Here is a 25,495-nt window from a genome sequence, read left to right as displayed (position 1 = left end):
GACGCACTAGAACTGATTGTCCGGTTAGGTCTTATTTTCGGGGAAATACAGAACCATCTGTCAAGTTTTCCCCAGGAAAGTCTTTCCCCAAGAAAACAGGCCTATGACTGTTTTGTTCACTAGTTCCCTGCAAGGCATTAAATAAAGTATTATGAGGTGCTCCATAAATACCTGACTGAATGCAAGAAAACTGATTTCTCTGAGGTCAATTTCTTCAGCTTAATGTTTCAGTCAAGGAAGGAAAAAGGGGACATCTGTGGTCACTTCTGGAGCCACTAACTCCTTCCTGTGGGTGACTGTTTTGGTCCTCACAGTCTTGTCCCCACTCCTTTTCCTTCTCTCTTTCCTGGGATTAATTAGGGGCTCACACGAGCGAGCAACTGCTAATCTCCATGATGGCGACCAGGGCGGCGAGGGCGCTAGCCCTTGGTAGTATCAAAACTCATCCTCTTTCCTGTCGAACGTGGCTCCTTTCTGCCCCAGTACCAGGGGCCTCCAGACGGCCCACCGCCCCGGGCTCCTGGCCCAAGTCTCGGCGTCAAGGTGGCCCCAAGACCTCCCGCTGGCGCCGCCGCGCTGGGGCTGGGGTCCGGCCTCCCGCCCCAACACGCCTCGCCCCCACCTCGGGTCCGGCCATCCGCCCCGTCCCACTTTACCCGCGCCGGCCGCCCGCGTCGCCTCACTCCTAATTCTGCCGGGCCGGCCGCCCCGCCTCACCCGCGCTGGCCGACCGCTTTGCCTCCCTCCTCTCACCCAGCAGCCCGCCACGCTTCAGTCCTGCGGGGCCGCCAGCTGACCTCTCCTCCAGCCCCGCCCTCATATTCCGCAGGCCCGCGCTCAGGCGCCAGGCCCCGCCCCCAAGTGGGGGTTGGTCCGGGCGACTTTCCAAGAGCTCCGCAGTCCGGGCTTCTTCCCCCCACCCCCAATAATGAAGACAGTAGATGGCCTCCTGAATCCGAATCTTCTAAAAGTGCCCCTGGAGACTAGGATTGCCTTTGGGTTCTCCGAGCCCCACTTTCCTCCATATTCGTCTGTTCCCCTGCGGGGTTAACTTCCCTACCAGGGCGAAACGCAGCAATAGGGGTAAGGAAGGATCGGCAAGGACAAGGCTTTTATCCCCACGGCCCTGGCAGAGTTTCTATATACGTCCCAGGGAGCCTCAAGTATCCTTTTTATCGCGGGAGCCATAACTAGGGCACCAGGTGATTGTACGGGTGAAATCAGGAAACATTTTCTTTACTTCGCAATCCTACTAACTGCCTCATAGTTTGGGGCCAAAGTTGGACCATTAGGAAAACTTCCATTGGAGAATCACACAAGTCATTCAAACTTCACTGGGCACCAGAACGAGTTCTTTCAGGGTCCTCCCCTCCCCAGCCAAATCTGAATCTTTACTAAGGGTGAGGCCAAGATTTTTTTTTTGTTTTTTAAAGATTTTATTGGGGGAAGGGGAACAGGACTTTATTGGGGAACAGTGTGTACTTCTGGGACTTTTCCAAGTCAAGTTGTCTTTTCAATCTTAGTTGTGGAGTGCAGCTCCGCTCCAAGTCCAGTTGCAGTTGTTAGTTACAGAGGGCGCAGCCCAGCATCCCTTGTGGGAGTCCAACCGGCAAACCTTGTGGTTGAGAGGATACGCTCCAACCAACTGAGCCATCTGGCCACCCCGGGGGGCTGAGCAGCAGCTCATTGACTTCATTCTAGTTGCGGAATGTACAGCTAGCTAGCCCATGCTTCCCCAGAGCTTGCGCTCTAACCAACTGAGCCACCCACCTGCCCTAGATTTTTTAAAATGGGCTTTGCAGGTGTATTTCAGCCACAAAATTGGTAAATTACCTGGCATGAATTTAAAAATTTTGCTGAGGTGGTCTTTAAGCCTGTTACCTTGGGACATAAACCAGGGATTTCTGTACCTGAAGCCAATAATAGCTCTCTAAGGGCTGTTCTTCACCTTTGTGCATTCCGCGAATTAGACTGAAGTGGGAGCATGCAAATCCCAGCACACACTCCACCTCAGACCTGATGCTAGGGAACACCTAGGTCATCAACCCCAAACCTTCTGGGGCTCCAATCCATCGCCTACAAAAGGAAGGTGGTTGTGAAAATGCAAGAATAAGTATATGAACTCAAAGCCTGTCAGCTGCTGTAATTCCCTCAGCAAACCTGCACTGCTTCTGTTCCTGAGTGTGGGGCTGGTCAGAGAGTAATAGAAGGGCGTCCTGTCTCATGGTAAGTACAGCAACCAAAGGGGTATGGATGCAAAGGGATAGAGTAGGTGTTCTTGTGGTGGGGAGGCCTAGAAGGGGAAGGTGGAGTCCCTAAGTATGAGTCTGCAGAAGTAGCAGTCATTCAATAAATACATGCTGATTTATTTATAGCAATAGCTGATTTCTTTGGGGATAAATTCAAGAGATGCAAGCATTCTATAATTTGCAATGTCCTTCCCTGGGAGGCAGGGGAGCAAGTTCTAGGATAAGCTAAAATCATCCTCTACTTAAAAAACAAACAAACAAAAAAAAACACACACAAAAAAAAACAAGTTATCCCCTAACAGTCTTTGGGAAAGGGTTAAATTAAAAAAAAAATTGCAATGACTCCTAATTGTTTTTGAATACAGAAGCTTGGGAAGGAGTTTCCACTGAGTACATGAGGAAGGTGTGACTTCTACATAGCATTGGGGGGAAAGAGTAGGAGTAAAGCCTATGTAGGCTGGCCTCTTAGCCCACAGATGCCAAAATGATGTCTACTGGCAGCTCCTCTGAACTTCTGGCTGTCACCTGCATTGTAACTGTGTCCAAAAGCAGCAGCCGGGAGCGCACCAGGATGTCATGACCACCCCGGAACACACCTGGAAGGGAACAGAAAGTACAGGTGTATAAGTCAGAAGTGGGCTGCAAAGGCTATCCTGAAGGTGGCATTTGCAGCAACTGATCAGGCATGTCTGGGGTAATGAAATGAGAGTGGGTCTGGGACCAGAAAAGCTGGGCTGAAATCCTTGAGTGAGGCCTTGCACAAGTCACTTTACCTCTCTGAGCTGTAGTATCCTCAGCTACAAAGTGGAGGAGATAATAATACTAGCCGTATTTTAAGCTTCTACCAAAACCAAATGAATTAATGGACATATGAGGCTGTACCTTATGGTGTCACAGAGGCTCTCACATATGTTGGCTGAATCTAAGAGCACATATGAAGGGACAGTCCCACCATAACAAAACCACAGAGCAGATGTCTACAAAACCCAGGGGACTGGGTTGTTTCAGTGTGGCCGGAAACACGGCCTTCAGGGCTGTCAGCTATGACAGGGCACTGAAGCAGAGCTACTCCCAACCATGTTTATAAACACTCAGCAAAAAAAAAAATTGCCCATTTCCTTTTGTTCACTGTATTAGGTGTGATAATTGTATTGTCGCCCCTTTTTAAACAGAGTCATTATGTATTAGAGGAACACACAGATACAGAAAGATTTCCATACAAAATACTGTATTTGTAATTTGCTTTAAAATACTGTGGTTGTTGAAGCAGCACATGGGGGTTCATTATACTGTTCAATTTTTGTGTATGTTTAAAAATTTCCATGATGAATGCTTAAAATCCCATTCCTATTAGAAAATTAGACAAAGATTATGAAAATAATTCACAGAGCAGCAAATACAAGTGGTACTTCACATTTGAGAAGATGTTTAATGTTATTCAACATACCAGAAATGTAAAATAAAACTATACTAAGATACCATTTTCACCCAGACTGGCAAAGGTCATAAAGTTTGATAATACAATGCATTGTCCAGAGTGTAGGAAGAAAGTCATATAATTCCTAAGGAAGGCAACTGGAAAAATTTATCAAAATGAGAAATTCACTTTGACCTCAGTGCATACAAGGAAAATAAAATAGGTATGTGTAGATGTATGTATGTATGTGATTATTCACTGTAGCACTGTTTATAATAGCAAAGACTGGAACAATCTAAATGTTCATCAATACAGGATGGTTCTATAAAATATGGTACATCCACACAATGGAATACGAGGCAGATACAAAAAAAGAATGAGGATGCAGTCTGGGAAAATAAAGTTCTGGAGATGGATGGTGGCAATAATTGCACAATAATGTGAGTATACATTTAATGCCAGTGAACTGTACAACTAAAAATGGTTAAAATGGTAAATTTTATGTATACTTTACCACAATTTTTTTTTTTAAATGAGGAAATACTACATATTGATAGGGAAGATTTCCAAGATGCACTGTCAAGTGAAAAGCAAAACCATTTTTACATAAACATTTGAATTAAAAAGGGGAAATATTGGCTTTTATATCCATAAAAATTGCTAGAGGGATACTGGTATTGTCTATAATAGTAACAATGGTTGCCTATTGGAAGGGAACTAGATGACTGGCAGCAAGGGTTGGGAAGGAGACATTTCACTGCAGGTCTTTTTTCACTTCGTGAATTTTCAAAACCAATTTTGAGTCCCTTGTTCCCAGCAGGAGCCCTCAGCCCAGGATGCAGCGGCATCCAGGCTGCAAGCTACCCAGCCACTTCCCACCTGAAAATGCTGCTTACCAGCCAGGAGCAACATATGGGTATTCTTGTTATCCGGCACTTTGTCTGACCTCTCACAAGGGTGCATTCCCAAGAATTTCACAATATTTCCCACAGCCTCTGTAGGGAGAAATCACAGTATCAATAAGCCACATGTCTTGTCTCCCCTTTGTGCCACCACAACTCCCCCATCCCCTAACCCTGTTGTGAGGGGCTTTTAATGAAGTTGTATCTGAAATATGTGCTATAGATATGGGCCTAGATCCTTGAGGTTCAGGGAAGAGGAGGGAAGATGAGGAGCACTTCAACAGCAGCCAAGGATTTTACCTTCAAGTGTCTTGATGGTAGACAAGGTAAATGTTTCCTCCTTTTCAAACTCTTCCCCTACCTCATCCCAGGCTGCTTCAAAGTTCAGCTTCATGACTTTTTGGATGTGATCAGCTATAGTGACTTCCAGATCTTCCAGCTGGGGAGACAGAGATGGAAGTTAGGCACCCACTTTCAGGGGAGAGAATCCTTGCTCTGCACACCTCTGGGCCTCTGCTCTGAACTCAATGCTCACCCATTCCTGCAACACATTCAACGGGAACTTGCTAGGCACTGAGCAATGTGCTAGGCTCTGGGGACACACAGCCACTTGACTGGGTACCTGTCCTCAAGGTACTCACAACCAAGTAGTCCCTTCAGTAGAAAACACCGACACCTTAGGTTGTCAGCTGCAAAATCACATCCCTTCTGAAACCTGCCTAAGTCAGTGCCTCAAGGACCCAGAGACTGTACGGGAACATCATAGAGGTCTGATTGCTATGGCTCTGTCCCTCCTATGACTCAGGAGGTCCTCCCCCTTACTTCAGCTATGTCCTCTGGGCCTGACATATATTTGATCCACACTGTCATCTTAGCTGTGTCCTCACTTAACATGATACAATTAACTCTCACCTTGGACTGCATGTACATAAAGTTTCCCTTTATGTACGTTTCCTCCTTCTTAAAGGAGTCCCTACTCTTGTGGATGTTTAAGGTGTGCATAAGTAGGACTCAGCTCCTACAGTAAAAGCAATGCCTCAAACTCAGCCCTCCCCAGGAAATCACTTGGTCCTAGGCCAGTTCCTGCCTATAGGGTCATTGCTACCTCAGGGAAGGCCCCTCAACAATGGTTCTAGGATGACACAACAGTGATGTCAGTTATATTTCACAGTGATTGGCCCCTAGTCATAGGAGCTCTAACAATCTCTATGTCTAAATTGAGTATCATGGTCTACAGTCAGGTGGCACTGAACCACTGCCACCTGGTCAAACCCCAGAACGATTCCATCTAAGCTCAGAAAGGTGGAATTGGAAGAGCTATTTTAGTGCATGAAAGGACTGCCTAGCACAGGGGTGTCCAAACTTTTTTCAACATTTTTTACCAAGGGCCATATGCGGTAAAATGCGGACAAACAGCCGGGCCACTCACTCGAGGTGAAGTATGTATTGCCTCACCTGGTTTATTTAAGTAAACTAAATATATTTTTGGAATTTGCTGCGGGCCAATTAAAAATGGATTGCGGGCCGCAGTTGGCCCATGGGCCGCAGTTTGGACACCCCTGGGCAGATGCAAGCTGATCCAATTTCTCTAGAAAGCAATTTGACAGTATTGAAAAGAATTGAAAAGTCTTAAAATCATGCTTACCCTTTGATTTATTCTACCTCTAGGAATCTATCCTAAGCAAATAACCTGGGACGCAGATAAAAAGTTTTATCCAAAGGGATGTTTAATGCAGCATTTATAAATAGTGAGAATGTGAAATCCCAAATGCCCAACATTAAAGGAATCAAGTGAGTTATGATATTGCTATATAACAGATTATTTTAAAGCCATTAAAAACTGTTTATGAAGCATTTGTAATGACACAGGAAAATACATTATGGTTTTAAGTGAAAATAGCAAGATCTATAATGTACAGAATGACCTCAATTATACAACTCTCCCCCCACCCCAAAATAACTCACAAGGACTATGGGTAATGTTTTCCTGTGTGTTTATATTTTTGTATTTCCCAAGTTTTCTTTTTACATATAAGCATGTATTTTTTTCAAGTTAAAAAAAAAATTTATTTCAAAGAGAGCTATAAAGCCAAAAAAAGCAAGAAAATACTTCAAATTTGGTTGTTAGCTCCAGGAGGGAGTTGCTCTCAGTTTTAGGCACAAAACTGAGCCTCCTGACACTAACTTCTTACCACATATTCATCCTCATAGCCTTCATCATCGGTCTCTCCAGTGGTGGGGTCACAGTCCTTGACTGTGAACTTCATCATGCAGCTGAATGTGCAGGCCACTGTGGGAAAGAAAGGCTGGGTGGTCAGGGTACAAGTTCCTCCATAGGGCAGGTAGCCACAGCTGGCTGTCCAGGCCTCGGCCACATTATCCAGGCAACATGCCATCCAACTCTACAAATCTGGACAGAAGGCACGACCTTGTAGAAAGGCAGGGGAGTCAAGTCATAGGTTCAAGAAATCCCCTCGTGGGGGAGGGAAGAAGAGGAAAGCAGAAATGACACAGGACAGCTACATCCATGTAACAGTCACAGGCCCACTGTCCAAGGCCTAGAAAAAGAAGCCGGTGTTTTCCTTGGGAGTAGTGGATTTGGAATGTTTCAGTGTTTGTGCCTGTCTTTGTGCCTATCTTTGTACTTTTGCATGGCATGATGAATGGGTACTGGTTTGAGGACCAGACAGACCTGGGTTCTTCCTCTTATCAGCCATCTGAACTTAGATGTCATTTAACCTGAGTCTCAGTTTCCTCATCTATGAATAGGGATGGCAGTACTTATCCCCATAGGTCTTCCATGAGGAGGAAATGAGATCATGTATGAAAAGTACCCAGCACTTAGCCATTCTTCTTCTTCTCAGGACTGAAATCAAGGAATTAAAGCTCTAACAGGTGACAAAAGGCTGGTGCACAAGCTGCCCTCTTCATTATGATCCTGCGGGCTGCCACGAAGCCAGGTTGGTATCTGGAAAGGGGCTCACCAGCTGTGGGGTCTTCCTTGGGCAGTGCCACCAGCGTGTAGCAGGTCCCAGGCTGGTTGTAGGGTAGGCTCCGGGCAGGCACATAACAGAGGACCTCATAGGCCTCAGTGGGCTCCATCTGCACCGTGACATATTCCAAGGTCTGGTCGTTGAGTGTGTTCGTGCAGTCAAACTGGAGCAGGGAGGAGAGGGGTTGCTTAGACACTGCTCTAGGTCCAAGCCCTGTTGCAGTGGAAGAGCCAGGAGGTTCTATCTCTCACCCCGTGGGCCAGTCACCCTGCCCAGGCTCCTTGTCTCCATGCTGACACTCAGAAGCCAGAAAAGTCCTGGGTCAAGTGTGTGTGAGACATACCAGCTGATGACAGACCCCATCATCAAATTGGGTTCCCAACTAACCCAGTGTGGGGGATGACATGACCCTATAAGACCCATCAGACCTAGGACCACACCCTGGTCCTAGGAGGCCTCAGCAGGGCCTCAGCTCTTCCTGCTCACCTGGAACACCATGTGGTCAGTGAAGGTGTGTTTGGTGCAGTGGATGACATACTCTGTTTCTGATTCAGTGAGGGCCACAGGCTCAGGCGAGGACTTGAAGAGGGGCCCCAGTCCATGAAACTCTGGCACTGCGGCCAACTGCTCTGAAAACCACAGGCCACACATTTACTCAGCTTCTCAATTCCCAGACCAACTTGTGATAGTTTCTAGTAAATGCTCATGCCCAATTATCAAGGACTTTCATCCTACCAAGTGGGTGGACATGTATGTACAACTGGTTACTCACTATTTCCTAAATATATTGATGTGTTTTCTCATCTCCCTAATTTTGCTCACATTGTACCACCCACCATGAATACTCAATTCCCCTCTGTCCCCGAAAAGACCTCAGAAGCAATAAACTGACTGGGAGACCCCAATGTCCTAGGTGTAATCCATTTGGAGACCCCCCTCAACTTTAGAAGCTCAGCAAGGATTCTTAAGATGAAGAGTACGAAAAGACTAAGAGGAAGAGTTGGATGTTGTTATAGCTAGAATCGGGTAAAAGAACAATCTGGTCCTATACATTTGTCATTAAGACAAATGGCCAATGAAGAAAAGTTTCACTGTACAGCTGAAACTAATATAACATTCTTATATCAACTATAATTGAAAAATAAAACAAAAAGAGATATTTCAGATTCAGAGTGTTGCAGAAAACTCAACTTAGAGTGGTCTGTGGGCATCTGGTAAGGCCTAGCCCTACACTCCACAGCCAGGTTCCAGCAGTAGGCTGGGTCTTCTGGTCTGACCCCTGGGCCCCCACCCTGGCCTGTCCAGGTGAATGAGGCATCTGGAAGCTGTCTGCACAGGGCGTCCACCTATGATGGCTAAAGCTGCTGTTCTCCTTCCTATTCTACAGCAGAGACAGGATTCCTCAAACTATGGGTCATGGATCATGTGTGTCAGAATTACCTAGTGTGAGAGCTCATTAAGAACTCCAATTCCTGGATCTATCACAAATCTGCTCTATTATAATCTCTGTTTGGGACCCAGGAATCTGAATTTCTAACAATTTTTCTCAAATGACTCTGATGTCTACTAATATTTGAACACCACTGCTCTAATATTTTCAATTTGTCTCCCCAATTAAATTGAACTCTGTAAGGACAGGAATTATACTCTTAGGCCAGAGATCTGTTATTTTGCCCTGTACTTAGTAGGCACTTAATGCATGTTTGAGGAACAGAAACAGAAAGTAGGCCTTATTATTATTATTTTGCTTCCCCTCCACCACAAAGAGCCTATATGATTGCTTCAGCCCTCTGAAGCCTGAAGGACCCTATCTAACAAATATGCAGGCAATAGGTCCCAGCCCACTGCTGGATCCTGGCTGTGTGGTATAGGCCTAGGCCCTACCAGCTGCCCAGAAAGAGCCAGCTTAGCTATTAGGAAGAACTGTTATGTAGGTCACCATGATCATGATCATCAGCCAACAGAGTGCTTTTCTATGGGAATTCATTTTATTGGGCCTCAAGTTTCTAGACCTTACACTACCTGGGGGATTCTTTCAGTAGCTATCAGTTAATGTCTCCGAGTTTCAGAGTCTTCATCAATAGAATAGATGCAATAATCTTTCTCACTGCTCACAGGGTTGTTACGAAGATAAATGAGGCAATAAATGTCAAGATCTAGCAAAGTTCCTGAAATTTAACATGTGATCAATAAATGTTAGGCTTTGGAAGATTGTTTAAAAATGGAATCAATACACTCTAGGAGGCTTAGGAGGAGTCTTCCTTGGAGGAAGACCTTAGGGGGAGTAGCAGAATGATCACCCCAAGGATATTAATGTGCTAATTCCCAGAACCTGTAAATATGTTACCACACACGGTAAAAGTGACTTTGCAGATATAATTAAGTTGGATCTTGACATGGGCAGATTATCTTAGATTAGTTGGGTGGGCCCAATGTAATCACAAGGGTCCTTATAAAAGGGAGGCGGGGGGGGGGTCAGAGTGATTTGAAGAGGCTATGCTGCCGACTTTGAAGATGGAGAAAGGGATCACTATGCAGAAACGATTTTCCCCCAGAGCCTCCAGAGGGAGCTCAGCACCGCCAACACAGTGAAACTCATTTTGGACTTGTGACCCAAGATAATAAACTTGTCTTGTATTAAGACACTAAATTTGTGGTGATTCAGTGTCTTAGCAGCATGAGGGAATTAATACAGAATGAAAAGTTTCAGGTTATGAGTGATCCCAGTGAGCTCAAGATCCTAGTTTTCTTGAATCTGAAAGATAATATGTTGACAGTAGACAGGATTCTGGAATGGAATGGAAAAGGGGGATTTAATTCAATTCAACAATAACTGGGCCTACTCTGAGGAAGGAAGGCACTGTGCTAAGTGCGGTGATAGAGAAAATAAAAGACAGAACATGTGAAGAACCACATAGAATTGTTTAAGAGAAGACAGAAGAGCTGCAGTAGAAGTGATTGGACAGAAGAGCTTAGTAGATCAGGGAGAGCTTCACAAAGGCATAGAGGTATGTAATAGCCCTTGAAGGTAGGAATTCAACGGATAAGACGATCTGGCAATTAAATACACAGCCTCGCCCCTTAAAAATGCAAGACCAAAGGAATAGATGAGTACTTAAACTAATGTTACAATACAATGTGGATGGAATACATCTGGAATTCAAGAAAAAGTTCCAATGTCTTTGGACCTCAAGTATGCTAAATCAGACATCCTGAACTGGCCTGTCCTCCAGGGATTTAAGATTTCAGAACCAAGGCTGACAGGCAGCTCTGAGCCAGTTTAAGCTGAATCTTAATTCCAGCCCCTCCACTTCCTTGCTGTACAATCTTGGGCAAATCACTACTTTCTCTGAATTTCTAATTCCTCAGATTCCAAATGGACTTAATATCCTCCACATGAGGGTCAAATGTGCTGTCTAAAGTACTCTCAGGGCCTAGCACTCAGGACAGACTTGATAAACAACAGTCTTACTCTGAATTCCCTTGAGGAGAGCAACTATTCCAAAGCTGAGGAGGCTGAGCCCTGCTTCTGAGAGTTCCACCAAGCACTGCTACTCACCCTGGAAGATCTCCTGCCGGGTAGTTGCCATTTTCTCAGGCTGCTTGGCTGCTGTAATGGGAGTGCTTTCTGCAGAAGCAAAGATACATTATGACCAACAACTCCAGTAGTGGAGCAGTGTCGTGTTGAGCATGGTGCTGCTACTTAGAGATTGTAATTTCCTGAGAGTATGAAATACAGAACATATGATAAAGAGAGCAAGTGTTTGTGTGTATGTGTCTCCACTTCCTAGAGCCAGAGACAAGAAGGGGTTGATCCCTCCACCCAGCAAAACACCATCCAGGTTAGGTTTAGTGGTTTTGTGGCCATTGCAGACCCTCCAATGGAGGCCTGAACCTGAGGGCCTCTGAAAGGCGTATAGGTGTTACTTACCTGTTCTTTGCTCTGCCATGGGTGTGGTGGCCAGGGGCACAGACTTGAGGTCAAAAGGTTTTTCCGATGGTTCTAGGGTGTACTGCTGTAGAGCCCTCTCTAAACCAGGGATGGACACAGTCAGACCTAGAGGCCAGTGGGAGAGAGAGGTCACTCTGTTTGGCATGTATGACAGAATGAACACCAGGAATCTCTCATGGAAAACTGAGGTCCTGGCGTCTAGGTTGTATGACCCTGAGAAAGCCACTTAACTCTCTGAGCCTCCACTTCCTCATCCAAACCCTCCCTCATGGGATTGCTGTGTAAACATACACACAGGAATGACTGATAAAGGGTAAAGCACTATACAAATAGAGGTTTATATTAATGACTAGTGTTTCCATTCACTGGGCTGTGTCTACGCACACTGGTGTGAACCACATGACCTGAGATCTCCTAAGGTCACAGGGATGCCCTGAACTTGCCATGGAAGTGCAGCTAAGAGTGTCTTGCCTCAGATTACTCCGAACCAGGGAGGATGTGTCTACTCTGGAGTGACAAGAACGGTCACAGCTCTGGTAGCGGGCTGGGTCAAAGACAGACAGGGAAAGACTCACCATTTAGGATATAGCCTGCATTGAGGGCCTTCTGCTTCTGCTCCAGAACATTGAGATAGAAGGTGGCTCGGTCCCTGACTTCATTGTCATCATCCATCACACACCTGCAGCCAGAACACAAGGTAGCCCTGATGCGGGGCCCACAGGGGTGGCAGGAGGGATCCTGCAGGGCTTCATCAGAGGGTGGTAAGAGAAAGAAGGTCTCTTAAAGCTCTGAAAGCTCAGTCCCCAGATGTGGTATCCAGCCATCAAACCCACAGAAGAGTCCATAAGACTCTAACTAGGAGGTAAACATAATCATATTTCCTGGATCCTCTTCCTAAAGGCCACCCAGTGAGGGAGGCAATCTTCTGTATCCAACAGCATATGTCAAAAAAGAATTTAATATGACACAGCAATTTCACTCCTAGTTATATTTTCAAGACAACTGGAAACCTATGTATACACAAAATTTGTATAGGAATGTTCATAGGAGCATTATTCACATGAGCCAAAAAGTAGAAACAACCCAAATATCCATGAACTCATGAATGGATAAATAAAATGTGGTATAGCCATACAATGACATATTATTTGGCAATAAAAAGGAATGAAGCACTGGTACATGTTGCAACGTGGAAGAACCTTGAAAACATTTTGAAGAAGCCAGACACATGAAAGGCCGTAAAATTGCATGATGACATTTATATGAAATATCCAGAATAGGCAAATTTGTAGAGATAGAGAGTAGATTAGTGGTTGTCTAGGGCTGGTGTGTGTGTGTGTGTGTGTGTGTGTGTGTGTGTGTGTGGCAGGGAGGTAGTAGGGGGATTAGAGAATGACTACTAATGGACACGGGGTTTCTTTTTGGAGCAATAAAAATCTTTTAAACTTTAGATTGTGGTGATGGCTGTTACAACTCTGTGAATACACTAAAAACCATCATATTATACATTTTAAATGAGTGAATTGTATGGTTCATGAATTGTATCTCCATAAGGCTGTTTTAAAAAAAATAAACTCAAATGAACAACAATCACATCTGGGTGAAGAGATTTTTATATGACATTATTTTTCATGCTCTTCTGTGCCTTCTATTTTTCCCCTACAATCCATACTTGTATAACTCACCTCCCCATCACCACCCCATTTTAGTTAAAAAAGAGACAAAAAAAGCTGCCTGGGCCTGAGGGAACTATGTCATCCATCGGGGTCCTCAGGCCTAGACTCACCTCTTCAGCAACACCAAAATACTGGGTAACATCGCTTCATTCTGGGCTCCAAACTTGGCCAGAGCACTCACAGCACCTGTATTTATGAAGCACAGATGAAATACTTGATACACCAGAGCCAATGCCACGAGTGGCTCTAGGTGGATCTTGGTACCACCCAGCTTCAACTTCCTTGTCTATTTCATGGAGAATGCAGACTCAATGTAGAGTTCCAGGAGGCATTTTCAGCATGAACTATGATGAGGCCCCCAGGAGCTGGCCACAATGTCAGGCTTCTCAGCTTCTGTATCCAAATAGCCTTAATTCACAGTTAAGCATTAGATTAATATCAATGGGAAAATCAATACTTAATGACTATCAACTGCTGAAAGCGGAAAATCTGTCCAGTGGGCATAGGGAGAAAATAACAGTAAATTAAAAATAAATAATGATGGGGCCGGCCCAGTGGCTCAGGCGGTTAGAGCTCTATGCTCCTAACTCCGAAGGCTGCCGGTTCGATTCCCACATGGGCCAGTGGGCTCTCAACCACAAGGTTGCCAGTTCAATTCCTTGAGTCCCACAAGGGATGGTGGGCAGCGCCCCTGCAACTAAGATTGAACACGGCACCTTGAGCTGAGCTGCCGCTGAGCTGCCGCTGAGCTCCCAGATGGCTCAGTTGGTTGGAGTGCGCCCTCTCAACCACAAGGTTGCCGGGTCAACTCCCCTAAGGGATGGTGGGCTGCGCCCCCTGCAACTAGCAATGGCAACTGGACCTGGAGCTGAGCTGCACCCTCCACAACTAAGACTGAAAGGACAACAACTTGAAGCTGAACGGCACCCTCCACAACTAAGATTGAAAGGACAACAACTTGACTTGGAAAAGAGTCCTGGAAGTACACACTGTTCCCCAATAAAGTCCTATACCCCTTAAAAAAATAAATAAATATAAATAAATAAAAATAAATAAATAAATAAATAATGATGGTTACACATTGAATTGCACACTCATTTAAAAGAGTGAATTTTATGGTATGTGAGTTATATCTCAATAAAGCTATTATTAAAGAAAGAAAGAAATTAGACACTAATATAAGGTGAAACTTAAAAAACAAATGAGAGGCTAAGAACCATTCAACCAGATGACCTCCAAGCATCTCAGGTCCTTCTACAATATTATTAAAAACTGAGCTTATGAGGCAAGAACACCAAGTATCCTGTTCCCCACTGGTGGCTTAGGCCCCTTTGCCAAGGCTGTCTACTCATGAACAAGCTAGGAGCCCAACTTCAGCCTTGGCTCAGACCCACCTGCCCGGACCTCCTCATGCTCTAAGACCACTCGGTTATAGATGAAGCGGATGTACTTGGAGGGGTTGTTGGTCTTGGGCCCCTCCTGGCCCAGGAGATGCAGGATGCGGGTGGCCAGCACAGTGAATTCGCAGTCCTCGATGAATTCGCACAAGTGCGACAGCCCCGTCTCCTTGCTCTCTGAGTTCTCCTCAATGATGCTGATGATGCAGTCCACGATGGCCCGCTTGTACTCAAAGCCACCCTGCAGCAGGAGATTGAGCTGAACAAGGATACTGCTCTCTCCAGAAATGAGCTGTGAGGCTCAGAGCCTACCAGGGACAGTGGTCCAAACACAGAACCTGGAGACAAGGGACCTGACTCTCTGTACTCAATCTCCTTTTTGGGTAAAAGGCTTGGATGGAATGCTCACTGGGGTCTTTCCAGTTCCAACAGTATTTGGTTTAAAAGAAACATTTTGAGTCTTATTATCTTCCCAACTTTGAGATAAAAGGCAAAATGGGTGATGCAGATGCTATGGAAAACAGTATGGGGGTTCCTCAAAAATTTTTTTTAAATAGTATAGAACACCGTTTCCCATCTTCTGCACAAGCATCGCCTCAGGGCACGTATTGTGTCTTTAAAGCCAGAGTAGCGAGTCATTATAGTTATTACTGTAATTACTAGTAATTGTTGCATGTTTATCTCTTAGTCTATGACAAGTTTAAGGGACCGGAGGCACCAGGAAATCTACCTGGTTAACTGGTTGATCATGGTACACCCAAAAATGGTCTTTTGGCTCCAAGCTGAGCATAGAGCCAGCAGCCAAGGCACTTCCTGCACCAGGGGCCCTGGCATGCCCTGCATGCCTCCTATTCTTACCTCTTCCCGTAGCATGGTAAACAGGAAGTTCATGAGGACAGCATGTTTGCGAGGATACTTCTGACACAGGGCACTGATGGCTTGGACAACCACCACCTGAGTCAAACAAATATGTGTGAGCAGCAGCGTCCTATCACCAGAGTCAATTTACTTAGTTCACTAAGTGCCAATGGAGTCCTTCCGTAGGCAAGGCCAGGTTCTGGACATGACACAGAGCAGAGAGACAGAGGAACTCCATCCCCACAGGGAGTACGCAGTCCCTGAGCCCATCCAGCGCAGGGTGTTAGGCAGAGCAGTCCCAACAGTCCCAGATCCAGACTCTAGGTCCCCCAAACTCTGCTTTGCTACTCAGACCTCAAGGTAAGTCTATGAGCCCCCTTTCCATCCACTTATCCTGCTTCTCTTCCTATCCCCCATCACACTCCACTGTGATTCCTCCCCATCAGCTTTTCTGGCTCCTCTTTGAGTATTCTGTCCTTGGTCCTCTATTCTTCTCACACAGTCTCTTTGGCAATCTTATCTCATCCCGTGGTTTTTTTGTGTGTGTGGTTTTTTTTTTTAGAGTTTTATTTATTTATTTATTTATTTATTTATTTATTTATTTCAGGTGTACAAAGCAATAGACATTTACATCCCTCACAAAGTGATACCCCCCCCAATCTATTACCCTTCTGACATCATACATAACTGTTTCTATACCACTGGCTATCTTTCCTATGCTGTACGCCATGTCCTGTAACTATATATGCATACATATATGTACAGAGGGTGCCAAAAAAATGTATACATATTTTAAGAAAGGAAAACTGTATTAAAATTGTAATACTCAATATATACTGAAAACAAAAGATGAATACAAGTTCACGTTTGACTTCTGCAATGACAAGAAGTGCTCAAAGTGGTTACAACGAGCATCCAGATATTTCTGATTATGGCGAACTACTGCTTGAGCAACGTTGACTAAAATGTCCACTTGTATACATTTTTTTGGCACCGCCGATATTTAATTATAGTTGACATTCAATATTCAGCTTCGCCACTGACTCCCAGATGTTTATCTCTTGTCTGAGCTCCACATGGTGCTCACGAACTCAACATTTCTGCAGTCACCATCATTACCTTTCCCCTTCCTTCTTCCAAGACCTGACCCTCTCCTTCCTTCCCCAAACTGATCAACGGCACCACCATCACCCAGACTTTGAAAAACAGCATCACATTTGACAACATTCACTCCCTCAGCCCTTATATCATGCCCTGCCAACTGACTATACAAAGGAACAATACAGACAAACACCAGAGACAGGGCTGTGCACATCTCCCAGGGTGCCTGTTGAAAGGTGATGTGCCAGCCTTCTCCACTGAAGCCTCAAGCCTGAACAATCTGTCAGGTCAGTACTAGCCCAGAGGCTAGGGAACATGGAGAGGGGGCACAGAGCATCTTCCTGACTCTGGGGACTGTGGGTGTTCCCAAGGTACCCCAGGTACCTTGAACTCATCTGAGATCTCTGACATAAAAGAGGAGATCTGCTTCATGAGGCGGTCAATGCTGCTCTCGCTGCCAGTCTTGAGGAGGGTGGTGATGGCCAGTGTGGCAATGCTGCGATTTGAATCTGTGACCAGGTTCTCCAGGTCCAGATTACAGGCTGTCACTGCTGACGGATGCTTCATGGCAACCTGTTTTGGGAGGAAGGAGATAAAGAGGACAGGGACAAAAGATACAAAATAGAACTTCTGTCATTCCACTAGATGGGTCTGGCTCAGTCAGAGTGTATCTCACTATCTGGTGGAAAGTAACAGTGACCAGGGTTACACCCATCCAGGTCAAGTCAGGAGCTAGGAAACACCTCCAACTGGATCAAGCCACCTCCTCCGACCCTCTTAGAAAGCCAGGCTCGCATTCTGCTTACCCTTGAACCCTTACCTTATTGAGGGTGCGGACAGCAGCGTAGCGGAGAGCAGCCTTGGGTGAGCTGCAGAAAAGCTGGAGCACTGTGGGGAGACAGATGCTATGTGCCAGGCTGCCCTCACTGTTCAGCTGCTGGGAAAACCCAGGTAGGCCTCCAGGGGAGGGACAGGAACAGGGCATTGATTGTGTACAAGAGCTCTGAGGTTGTCCATACCCAAATCCTCTGCTCAGCTCATTTCCCTGCTGGCATCCCCACCTCAACTAAGGAAGCGAACTCTCTTCTCCCTTGGTACCTGATCCATGAGCACAGAGTTCTTAATATGCATATGACAGCCCAGTGGGTCTCGTGAATGATGACAGCTGCTATTTACTGAGCACCTGCTGTGTGCCAGGCACTGTGCTGAGAAGCTGCTGTACCTTTTCTCACTGATTCCTCACAGCCTTATGAAGCAGCTACTGTTATTATCCCCATTTAACAGATAAGGAGACTAGGGCACACAGGGATAAAGCAACTAAAGTAACTCCACATTAGCAGTCAATAAATGGCAGAACCAGGACTGAAATCCAGGACTCCCTGAATCTGAAGCCTGACCCCTGGACCTGTGTGAAATAGAAATCCACTCCACTCTCCTGAGGTACACACAGAAACTAACAGAACTTCCTCAGTCCTGGTTTAAACAACAGCCTCGGTTCCTATACAACATGGGCACATGTCAGGCAGCATATTTGGCCCTGTGCTTTGGTTGTCAGGAATCTCAGGGCTCAATTCTGTTCTGGCCGTAGTAGTGAACATGACTACTGTTTTCTGAAGTATCCATGTTCCTTTATATAATTTGGCTTTTATTCTTTTATAGTTTTTCAGGCCTTACTTTTGTTTTTCTTAAAATAACTCTTATTTTGAAGGCTCTATCTTATTTATGTATTTCATTATTTTGGAAATATGGGGAATACAATAAGAATGAACGAACACCCAAATCAGTGAATGAATTCATTTAGTTCTTGTATTTTTGTCTCCAAGAAGGGAGACTTATCTCTTAAACATGAACCCCATCTTTCTGCCTGACCAGGTTGCTCCACTATTATGGAGATTAGAAAAACAGGAGGTCCATTAATTCTAAAATACTTGCAACTTGAACTCTCCTGCCATATCTTATCATTCACTGGGTTTGTCCTAGAACACTCTCCCCCTCTCCTACTCTTTGAATCTAGGTTTAGCACCCCTAAGAACCTCTCCTTTTCTAACCTCTCAATGTGCCCACTTCTGGTACCAAACACTTAGTACATCATCATATGCTTGCTACTCTGACATATAGTGAGATCTCAATACCTAGCACAGGGACCTGCACAAACAAGGCACAGAATGCTGAATGACTAGATGTGAAACAATTTGAGGCAGTGGATTCTTCTTAATAATAGCAAAGAACCTTGGTGCTAGGCACTATTCTAAGCTATTTGTATAGATCACACAAGTTTACAGCCTACTGTAACCCTATGTAACAGGAATGATTACTCTCCACATTACAGAGAAGGTGAAGTATGGAGAGGATGGATGACCTGCCCAAGCTCACTCAGATGCTAAGTGGTGGAGCCAGGACTCTGACCTGGGCTATCAGGCTCCTGTGTCCAGGCTCTGAATGACCCCTCTGAATTGCATTCTCTTTTACCTGAGATAGCTCAGCCCCAAGGGAGCATGTACTATTTTCATAATTCCTGGGTTCCTCCACCAGGCCCTCTTGCCAAGGCTACCCAGCCAGACAGGCTGCAGAGCAGATGTGAATCTCACCTCTGTCACTTACCAGAGTCCCAGCTTCTTTAATGGTAAGATGGAACTAAAAGTACTGCATCCCCAAAATGTAACACATATGAGAGTCCCCAATACAGTGCCTGGCACAGAGCAGGTGATTAGTAGGTACTGACTCCCTTTCTTAACATTAGACTGTGGCCTATTTGAGGGCATTTTCTTTCTCCTCCTGACCCCTAGCTCAGGGTCTAGTTCCCAGAAGTCACAAATGTGTGAGGCTAGGGTAAAGGAATGTCTGGTAACCTGACACAGCCGGGGCCAGCTCTTTGGCACTGCAGCCTGGTAGATTGACGATGGCTGAGGCGGCCTCGTACACCACCATCTCATGCTTGTTGCGCAAGCAGCTCTCGATGAAGTCAAACATTGGGCTGTCACGACTATGAAAGAACACAGGCAGCAAGAAGTTTGAAATGGCTCAGCATGGTAGGTTGAATGATATGCCCCATGGTAGGTCCCATCGAGCCAGGGAAGACAAAAGCTGTTACCTGCCGTCCTCCTCCTCCAGCTGCTTGCTGGCCACCCGGATCATCATGCAGTAGGCAAAGGGAGACTTGAGGCCATGTCGGGTGAACTTGCTGATCATCTTATTAACAGCCAGGCGGTCATTCTTACGCACGTGGTACAGGAGTCCCAGTGCATGGTACTAGAGGACAGGATGCATGTGAAGCCCAGGTCTGCTAGCTGCGTGGCCATGGGCAGCCCACTGTGTCTCTCTGGGCTTCAGCCTTCTCATTGCTAAAATAGTAGCTGCCTCACAGAGTGGCTGTGACAATTCCCCCAGATGGTCTGTACAAATAGCTCCTGGCACAGTGCTCAACAAATCACATGAGTGTATCTATAGTTCTTGTTCCCACCTCCGATTCTGGCAAGGGCCCTGACAGGCATCATGAGTACAGATGTGAAGGGAGACAACAGACACCACAGAGATGAAAAAAATGGGAGGAGACCTGGTGTCTTTCGACAGGAAAAAGGAGGGAATGGGCCCTGAGCATGGACATGTATTGTACATAAGGTGTTATGCAAGACACCTCAGACATGAGACCTTACCATGATAAACCCTACGACACCCCTGAAGGTACATATTCTTAGCCCACTGACTCGCCCCGGGACTCATGGCAGGTACTAGCAAAGCAAGGTCTGGAGGACCTGAAATCCAGGGACTCCCTTCTGGATATGTAAGGTGCACAGAGTTATTTCCTGTCCTTTCTGCTCTTTTCTGTTTCCTTACCAGAGTAGTATTTAAGCACTAAGAATGTTGTGGGTGCCCTCTATATGGGAAATTTCTCTGGCCCTGGAAGTGTTTTGAGGGGCCATAGCTGGCCCTGGAGATGAGAATCAGTGCAGAGGGTGAGGAGAAAGAGATAAACACACAGGGACCGCCTATAGGTATACTCCAGATGGGTCAGATGTTATGGATGCTGTCTCATTTTATCCTCACAGCTCTGTGAGGCAGAAACTTTTATTCCCATTTTATAGACAAGCAAACTGAGATAAAAGGCATTCCTGGCCTAGCTCACTAAAGAAGAGTTAGGCAGACAAAAGTCCCACCAAGGTATTTCCGTGCATCACTAACAGCCAGCTTGGCAAAGGCCCTCTGCCTGTCAGGGTCAGGTTTTCTACATCACATACCTCAAAATAATACTCAGCTGTTTATCAAAAGACTTGACTATTTTGGCATCAAGTGGTAAGCAGTCTCTAACCCAAGCCCCGCACTCCACTTGGGTCGTCCCAAGTGGTGGCCTAGATTCTTTCCCCAAACCTCCCAAATCTCGCCACAATCCAATGACAAAAGATTTAAAACCTGCTCTGTCTAGGGGCCACCAGGATCTCTGCAGTGAGAGTCCATTCTGACTGGCCAATGGCATGCCATCTGCCTAAGTATTTTTTTTCCCTAAGTATTTTAAACATTACTGCTCCACTCACACCTCACCTGGACCATGATGTTATCACTGGATGCTGCCTCCTGGGCCTCATTCACCCAGCGCTTGACCATGTCAAAGCTGCACTTCAGCAGGTGCTGTGGGCAACGGGGTACATTAAGTAGCATGCAGGCAGGAGACTCTCCCATCGCATCTCCTGGGCCCGGCTCGCAGTTCAGCTGGGCCCTGGTTCTTTCCTCAGACAAAGCCCAGGACCTCTCCATTGTCTTGCTCCTTTGAGATGGTACACAAGCATAGGGTGGCTCCCACCTTCACTCTCCCTGCCCTAGCAGATTTCCTGCCATGCCCAAACTCCAATAATCTGTCACCACAAAGGATGGGTCAAAGGCCATCCAACTGGCTCCTCCTCAATCAACTCAGTTCCTTAGTGCTCTTCACTGAGAAGGAGGTTGGGACTCTAAGATCTGAGGATACAGAAATACTTTTTATTTCCTACTGGAAAGTGACTCTGATATTTTCTTCAGTTCTTGATCTCCACCGCCACCCCCAGCCATGCAGGGCCCTGGCTGCAGCTACACACCAGGGAAGACACCAAGGCAGAGCTGGAGACACTCGGCACCTTGTCCACGATAGCCTGTTTCATGTAGCGCTCAATAGCCTGCAGCATGGTGCTCTGAGGGGACAAGGAATGGGGCAAGAGGGGACACAATCAATTCTCAGCAACCTTTAGGAATGCAGATGATGCGGTGTGGGTGAGTGAGGCAAGGAGGAAGGAAGCAAACACGTTTCCTGTGCACCTCAACTCTCACCCCCCATCACCTGGCTCAGTGCTTTGCCCCGGAGGTGGGGGACAACCTAAAGCGTGCCAAGGATGAAACTGAACCTTTACTGAAAAGCAGGGAAAGAGCAGGATGGCTGGGTGGGGGAGCAGACTCACATCAGTGATCTGGCAGAGGGCTCGCACGGCTGGGCCCCGGTAGTTGTCTTCTTTCCCGGTCATATCCTTTGTCAGGCTGCAGGGGGAGAAGGTGTTGTCCCTACACAGGAGCCTGGCCTGCCTTCCCCAAGCCCAAGTCCCGGTCTACTCCTCTCTAGCTCCCAGCACCACACTTGCCTGGATTACTATACAAGTCTCCTAACTATTTTCTTTGTTTTTGCCCCTTCTAAGCCAAACTTCACAAAGCAGCCAGAGGGATTTTTATAAACCTTAAAACTGACCAGGTCACTCCCCTGCTTTTACTGAAACATTTCCAAGGCTTCCTACTGCCATTAGCATTAAGCATAAACTCTTCAACAAAGAAGTCCCCAAGTAGGGCATGTGTTTCTCCTCTCCAGGTGTTTGGGTATGCTGTTTCCTTAGCCCGGAACTCCTTGACCCCCCCACCTCTGGCCTGCTATTTCTCACTCCTTTCAGGACTCCACTCAGAGAGTTCTTCTAGGAGGCCTTTCCTGATCCAAATTCAAGTTGGGGGCCCTTCTGATCTGCTCTCACAGCCCATCACACATCCCATGGTAAACCATATTATATCCTATTTTAACGCCTGACTATCTGATTATTTCTCTGTCAATTCTGGGGATGCTGCAGAGGCCATATTTGTCTTGTTTACTGCTCTATTCCAAGAGCTACACACAGGGACTGGTAGACAGTCAAAAAAATATTTTCTAAATGAACCTACAAATGAATATATAACACCTCCTTCCTCCCCCCAAAAAATTGTGACAAGAAGAAATGAGAGAATTGTGCCCCAGTTCTTAAAGGCAGGGATTGTACTTTAGTCACATCTGTCTCCTAAATCACTCAGCCTACGGTAGAAAGACATACTTAGTAAGGAGGCCTATTTGTATACCTCTTGCATTCTCTATGTCTATTTTTCTCATGTTCTCTCTTGATACTCACTAAAGTCGTTGTGAGAGTTGCAGTCTGGCTCAGCTGACTAAGAGGACTCAAGGGAAAGAAAGGTTTGTGCCCAAGCTAAGGCCAGAAAATTAAAAGGGAAACAGCACACTCTGGAGGCTGCCATGGGGTGGGCAGCAGTAACTGAAGAATGAGGGAGACAGAAAATGAAAGGACACTTGGCAATATGTCAAGCAAAAGTCTCATTGTCTAGTACACATGAGAAAAAATGGCCTCTGTATCAATGGAACCCATCAGAACAGCCATCCACAGACCCTAGACTTGCCTACTGGTGACGATGATGACATCCTCTGCAATGCTAGACATCTCCTTGATGGTCAAGTAGCACATCCGACGGAGGGTGTGCTGGGAAAGAGATAGGAAACATGCTATAATATTTAGCCCAGTATGAGGGTCAGGGTGAGGAAAAGAAAACTCCAGAAGATGTAAAGGCAGTCCATCCACACTGACTGGTGGGGTCACTTTCCCTTGGTGCTCCTACCACCCTGTCATAGCTGTCCCCTCTCAAGGAAAGCTGGGGTTGGAGCACTTACATCGTTGGATTGAAAGAGCTTGGTCATGGCAAAAAAGGCTTCCGTTGCTTCAGTGGTCCCCAGGTGCTCCCCCTATTTCAACCAAGAAAGAAGTTTCAATTTCGAACAGATGGTCCAGAAGGTTCTTCCTGATGGATCATCCTAGGCCAAATTCTCAGATCCTGCAGAGGCTCCATCGAAGCCAAAACATCAGAGTTGGATGCTGAGGGGACCCAGAGCTAGGCTGTTGGCTACAACCACACAGCGGCTGTTGAATAGCCTAAGGGCTGTTTGACTTTCTCCCCCCTACCCGCAACATCCCCCAACACCATTTCTCCACCCCTAAGCCTAACCCTGTTACCTGGTTTATGAGGTAAAGGATCTTGGTGAGGATGTGGGCACATTTCCGAGGGTTGATGGGAGTTTCATTAAATACACGGGCCTAAGAAGAAGGGACCAAGGATATTATCTTCTAGCCCAATTTATTTCCCTTCCATTGACTGCCCTCAAGCACATTCAAGGGCTGGGAAGTCCCAGGGTAAATAAATACACTTGCTTAGACAAGCTTATTTTCATAAGAAAACAGTTTTTTTCTTTAATTTATTAACAACTGCTGAAATCGTCCTTAAATTTAAATATCAGTTAAGAATGTACTGACTTATTGACTAAAAGATAATTATTAAATGCTTGTTAACTAGAAAGAGAAATGAAGAACCACTACAAAAATGTAAGCATGATGAACTCTCTCCAGCTTTCCTGTCTTTCCAGAAACAGGTTTTCTCTCCTATTATTCTTTAAACCAGAACTTTCAATGTGTTAGTATTTAAACTGCATCGATAGTAAACATTATGATGAAAGATGGAGGGGAGCAAATGATACTTGCCTCCTGGAGTACTGCACTCTTCTCAAGGTGCTGGAATGGGTTGGAGCCTCCACCTGCGGTTGGAGAGCAGAAAAGACTGAGTGAGTATAAGTTGTGACCCTGAATTGCAAAACTCTCCCATAGAGAAGGGACAGATGTCCCTATTGTCTACCTAGTCAAGTCTAAACTCAGAATGGCAACCACAACCTGCATATAGATCTTATCACTCTCCTGCAAGGGGGCGCCCTCTACCATAAACCACTTAGTCACCCAACAACCCTGGTACCGTCCTTTTTTGCCTTTCATAGTGTCATGTCTTGCATTCCTTTAAGCAAATGGTACTTAAACCGAGTCCCTACCATGTAGGGGGACCACCACCTCCTAGTGATTAGTATTTCTTCACAGCAGATGTCACTTTGCAATTAATTACATGTGTTACTATTTGGTTGCTGTCTGTCTCCTCCATTATACCTGTGACCATTCTAATAGTCCATGCTTAGGCATTGAGTGTCTCACTTGTCCTACTGCAGTATCAGGGCACTGCAGTTAAGTGCTGGACACATGCCAATTCCTGGCATGTAGGAAGTGCTCAGTACATATTCGCTAAATAAATGAATGAGTCAAGGTTCTCAACCACAAGACATTAGCTCCACAGATAATACACTAGTTTGGCCAGCACCAACATATCCCCGGCGAATCCCAAGAGGTCGATGGGAAAGTAATAAAGGAGCACCTGCGACTGCCCGTACGGATGGAGAAGCTAAGGCGCTGAGACGCGCGTGACCTGCCCCATGGTCACCCAGCGAATCGCGGTCCGAGCTTAAGAAAGGAGGGCAGTGGAACATGCTCGGGCTCTCCGAGGCCTGCCACTGACCAGCTGCGGACCTTTGCCCAAGCCCCTGCCTCACTGGGCCTCGACCTCGGGTGAGGACAGAAATCCCAAAGGAGGGCTCCTAGGAAGGGTGCTGACACGATGGTCCTGCACGATGGTCCAGCCTGACCCAGGCCTAGGCTCTCTCACCCGATTCCTCGTCTTTCTTGTCGAATTTCTTCAGCATGGTCGTTCCGTCGGGGGCGCAAAGCAGCAGCCCTGTGCTGGACTTCCGCGGCTAGCTCAGTCTGGTGACAGTTCTGTTTAAGCCACTTCCGGCCGGCCACGTCACACCGCGCTCTGC

At 46.1% G+C, this 25,495-nt stretch overlaps 2 protein-coding genes across 9 annotated transcripts in view; both read right to left on the bottom strand.

The window, feature by feature from the left end:
* HMCES (5-hydroxymethylcytosine binding, ES cell specific) overlaps window positions 1-872 on the bottom strand; it is a 33,778-nt gene extending 32,906 nt beyond the window's left edge. For 2 of the 7 annotated variants that reach the window (XM_074340490.2, XM_019717199.3), the window contains exon 1: window positions 754-872. The gene's annotated coding sequence lies outside the window, so the exon portion shown is untranslated. Of the gene's footprint in view, window positions 1-171; window positions 301-656 lie in introns of those variants that run through there. The other 5 variants (XM_074340489.2, XM_074340492.2, XM_019717196.3 and 2 more) reach the window with 4 other exon arrangements.
* Window positions 873-2,345: 1,473 nt separating this feature from the next.
* Window positions 2,346-25,495, bottom strand: COPG1 (coat protein complex I subunit gamma 1). 2 transcript variants are annotated; one of them, XM_019717192.3, is made up of 24 exons: window positions 25,342-25,494; window positions 24,342-24,394; window positions 23,820-23,900; window positions 23,480-23,551; window positions 23,212-23,291; window positions 21,969-22,044; window positions 21,612-21,704; window positions 21,082-21,168; window positions 19,637-19,794; window positions 19,395-19,528; window positions 17,366-17,433; window positions 16,930-17,118; window positions 15,445-15,540; window positions 14,584-14,827; window positions 13,300-13,375; window positions 12,089-12,192; window positions 11,493-11,618; window positions 11,121-11,189; window positions 8,048-8,190; window positions 7,553-7,724; window positions 6,761-6,858; window positions 4,869-5,007; window positions 4,563-4,661; window positions 2,346-2,845 (listed from the first exon to the last, which is right to left on the bottom strand). In XM_019717192.3, the coding sequence occupies exons 1-24, from the start codon at window positions 25,376-25,378 to the stop codon at window positions 2,715-2,717; spliced, it is 2,625 nt and encodes an 874-aa protein (XP_019572751.1). In that variant the 5' UTR covers window positions 25,379-25,494; the 3' UTR covers window positions 2,346-2,714. The 2 variants fall into 2 exon arrangements, with proteins under 2 accessions (XP_019572751.1, XP_074196588.1); XM_074340487.2 differs by lacking the exons at window positions 7,553-7,724; window positions 8,048-8,190 and having other exon boundaries at window positions 25,342-25,495.

The sequence above is a fragment of the Rhinolophus sinicus genome, chromosome 4, assembly GCF_057876585.1.
Source record: "Rhinolophus sinicus isolate RSI-liver-muscle chromosome 4, RSI-T2T, whole genome shotgun sequence".
NCBI lineage: Eukaryota > Metazoa > Chordata > Mammalia > Chiroptera > Rhinolophidae > Rhinolophus > Rhinolophus sinicus.
Note: the sequence above shows the minus strand (reverse complement) of the source record. Positions and strands in the feature narration are given on the sequence as shown.